Source organism: Neophocaena asiaeorientalis, unplaced genomic scaffold (assembly GCF_003031525.2).
Source record: "Neophocaena asiaeorientalis asiaeorientalis breed wild unplaced genomic scaffold, Neophocaena_asiaeorientalis_V1.1 scaffold254, whole genome shotgun sequence".
Lineage (NCBI taxonomy): Eukaryota > Metazoa > Chordata > Mammalia > Artiodactyla > Phocoenidae > Neophocaena > Neophocaena asiaeorientalis.
The window spans coordinates 2614324-2617834 of NW_020174705.1; the positions used below are offsets into that span (position 1 = coordinate 2614324).

The 3511-nt window shown below is 58.5% G+C and overlaps 1 protein-coding gene across 8 annotated transcripts in view; it reads left to right on the forward strand.

The window, feature by feature from the left end:
• The first annotated feature begins 336 nt into the window (after nucleotides 1-336).
• MMP25 (matrix metallopeptidase 25) overlaps nucleotides 337-3511 on the forward strand; it is a 12289-nt gene continuing 9114 nt past the window's right edge. The window contains exons 1-3 of one of the 8 annotated variants that reach the window (XM_024759452.1): nucleotides 337-1604; nucleotides 1820-1965; nucleotides 2379-2511. In XM_024759452.1, coding sequence (XP_024615220.1) covers nucleotides 1876-1965; nucleotides 2379-2511 — 223 coding nt within the window. In that variant the 5' untranslated portion in view covers nucleotides 337-1604; nucleotides 1820-1875. The other 7 variants (XM_024759450.1, XM_024759451.1, XM_024759455.1 and 4 more) reach the window with 7 other exon arrangements.

Here is a 3511-nt window from a genome sequence, read left to right on the forward strand (position 1 = left end):
TAGGGGGCAGTCTCGTGGGACTGAACCCTTAACCTGTGGGGTCTTCAATAACTCTGGTTACTATCAGAATTGAAGAATCGTAGGACACCCAGCTGGTGTCACAGAGAATTGCCCGATGTGAGGAAAAACCCCACACATCTGGTGTCAGATGTTAAACATTGTGAGTGTGGTAGTGTGTGAGAGCAAAGGAGAAACACCAGGAGAAGGAGTGGACGTTTTTATTGCATACGGGATCCATTATGGACTGAACCAGTGTCCCTAAATTTGTATGTTGAAGTCCTAATCCCCAGTCAAAATGTGGGGATTTGGAGATAGGCCTTTAAAGAAGTGATTAAGGTAAAATGAGGCCATTAGGGTGGGCCCTCATCCAATGTGATTGGTGTCTTTATGAGAAGAGGGATATGGACCGCAAAGAGACACCAAGGCTGCGTGGGCACAGAGGAAAGACCACGTGAGGACACAGGGACAAAACAACCACCTGCAAGGTGAGAAGAGAAGCCTGGAAAAATCGACGTTGCCTGCACCTTGATCTTGGACTTCCGGCCTCCAGAACTGTCAGGAAATAAATTTCTCTCGTTGTTCAGGCCACCTGGTCTGTGGTAGTTTGTTATGGCAGCCCCAGCGGATCAGCACAGGATCTCAGTGTTTTAGTTTGCATCTCTAGCTTGCTAATCCTGCTCACTATTTATTTTGTTTAAAACACACATGGGGTCCTGTGGCTGCCCTGCTTGCGCCACAGACTGAGCTCTTTCACTCAGCCGCCCTCGCCAGGAAGTCCACCCCCACCTTCATCCTCATCCTTCTCCAGCTGCTCGGCCTCCCAGCACCCGGCTCCCCGGGGGGCGCGAGGGGCGGCTGTGCCTCCGGGATCTCCTCCTATTCACCCCTCCTCCGCCCGGCGCTCCCGGCCCGGGGCCGGCGCTCCAGCTCCTGCGAGCATGTTACTGGATTTTTAAATGCCTAGTACCTGCCCCGAAGTAGCCCCCGGGTCTGGGATCTAGAGTTGCTAGGACCACCGCGTAGGAAGCAGAGACCCGCGCAGCCCACGTGATTGGGGGAATGAATTCGGTGGCCACAGGCTGCCGCACGCGCGCACACGGGGACTGCGGGCGGAGAGGGGCGGGGGGCGTGCCAGGGCCCCGCGGAGGGGGAAGCGGCCCAGCCTCCCGCCGCCCGGAAATCCCCCCTGCGCTTGGCCGGCCGAGCGTCCTGGGGTCTCCGGGAAGGGCGCCTGGGGGAAGGGGAGGACCCCGAGCCGCCCCTCCCCCGGGCCCGGCTTCGAGGTCTGAGAAAGCAGAAGCGAGCGGCGCTCCGGAGAGTCTCACCGGAGCCGGGATCTGGGAAGAGAAACTTGCGGGCGGGGCTGGGGCCGCGCCCCGCGATCTGTGTAGCGCTCGGAGGAGAGGTTCTGGGTCCAGGAGGGGTCCTGCGTCACCACCCGGCCCGCCTCGTCTCGCTGGAAGACCGAAGATCCGGCCCTTTCCCCTGCTGCGCCGTCTTCGCCTAGTGGGTTGCGCCTGACCCGCCCCTCCCCGCCGGGCCCGCCGCTCCACTCCGGAGGAGGAGCCGTCGGCGCGGACAGGACCGGCCCGCATCCCCGAGAGGTGGCCGTCGCGGACCCGGAGCCCGAGCTTCCACCCCCTTCCCGCACCCTCTCAACTCTGCCGGCCCTCCGCTGGACGCCCCTGTACCCCCCGCATCGTGCCTCCCAGGGTCCCGGATCCCCGAGCGGTCCCCCATCCCCTCACCCACTCCTCGTATCCCGCGCCGGGTCCCCTGAGCCAATCTGGGCCCCTGATCTCCATCCCCGGATCCCCAGGGCGGCGCGGGTCAGGTCCCCTCGAGCTCCGCCGGCTGCCAGGGCAGGACCGCGCTATGCTCCGGCTCCTGGCGCTGTTGCTTCCGCTGCTGCCGCCACCCGCGCGCGCCCGGGAGCCCTCCGCGCAGGACGTGAGCCTGGGCGTGGTGAGTGCCGGGGTTCGCGGGCTCCTGGACCTGCAGGGGTCTGGGAGAGGGAAGCCGGGGCCTGGACTCCCGGGTTCAGAGGAAGCTGGGGGCGGTTCAAGTGTCCAAAGAGTGACCGGGGATGGAGACAGGGGACCCGAATTATTGGATCCGTCAGGAGGTTCGGGGCCCGAATTTGGAAATCTGGAAAGGGGCTATGGTCGGGAGGTGGGGACTCTTGGGAACAGATGAACAAGGGCAAGCCCAGGGCTGGAGGGCCTGTACCTTGAGATGGGGAGCAGGCCAGTACCCGGGGCTGAGGACTCTGGACTATCCATGTCTGGTGAGAGGTGGGGCTTCCAGGATGGTGGTGGGAAGGGAAAGTCCCATCTCTTCGACCTTTCCTGCTTCCCCTGTTCCCTCCTCTGGTCTAGGACTGGCTGACCCGCTATGGCTACCTGCCGCCACCTCACCCTGCCCAGGCCCAGCTGCAGAGCCCTGCAAAGCTGCGGGATGCGATCAAGGTCATGCAGAGGTTTGCGGGTCTGCCGGAGACAGGCGTCCTGGGTATGTGGCCCCCATCCCCTCCCCCAGCCCAGCCTCCGCACCCAGCCTGACCGTTGTTGCCCACCCAACCAACCGCAGTTTCTAAACCTCCCGTGTATCTGAATCACGGGCGCTATGAAATGCTGACCTCAGGTCCCAACTCGGAGGTTCTAAGATATTCCTCTTTCAGTAAGTGTTTATCAGGAATCTCTTCTTGATAAATGACATGTGAGGTCATTTCAGGCTCCACTGGTATAGTGAACAAGGTAAATGAGGTCCCTGCTCTCTCGGAGCTAACATTCTAGAGGGAGACACACACAGATCAAGAACAGAAATATGCAAACTAATTTCAGATAGTGGTGAGCATTCTGATGAAAATAAAATGCTAATGGTATTCAGGGAGCTGGTCTGGGCAGGGCAGGCCCCTCTGAAAGATGTCATATGAGTTGGGAGGAGCTCATATGACTTGAAGAATTCGTAGGACACAAAGAGGAGGAAACAGCCATGGGAAGATGTGGGAAAAGAGTGTCCCAGGCAAGTGCAAAGGCCCTGTGGCAGACACTGGCTTGCATGCCTGTAATGAAAGGAGGACTGATGAGCTAAATAAGAGCCTGATCAGGGGCCATGAAAGGTGTTTTGGTTTGATTTCAAGTGTGATAAGAAACCCTGAGCGGGTTTGAGGGAGAGAGGCAACTTGATGTGATTTGCAATTTTTTTTTTTTTTTTTTTGGTGATTTGCAATTTTAAGCTTCCTCTGCTTACTGCTGGAGAATGGAGGGTGGGGAGCACCCAGACCAGGAAGGAGGCACGTAGTGTTCAGGCAACAATGTGATGAGACACAGCTGAATCCAGGGTGTATATTTTGGAGGTAGAGCTGAGAGGCTCATCTGTTGGGTTAAATGAAAGGAAGAGAGAGGTGGAGGGGTCCTGTCAAGCTACGAGGGGAGGTAGGACCCTTTGGGCAACAGGATGTGCTCAATTGCTTTTTTTTTTTTTTTTTTTTTTTTTTTTTCGTCCGCGG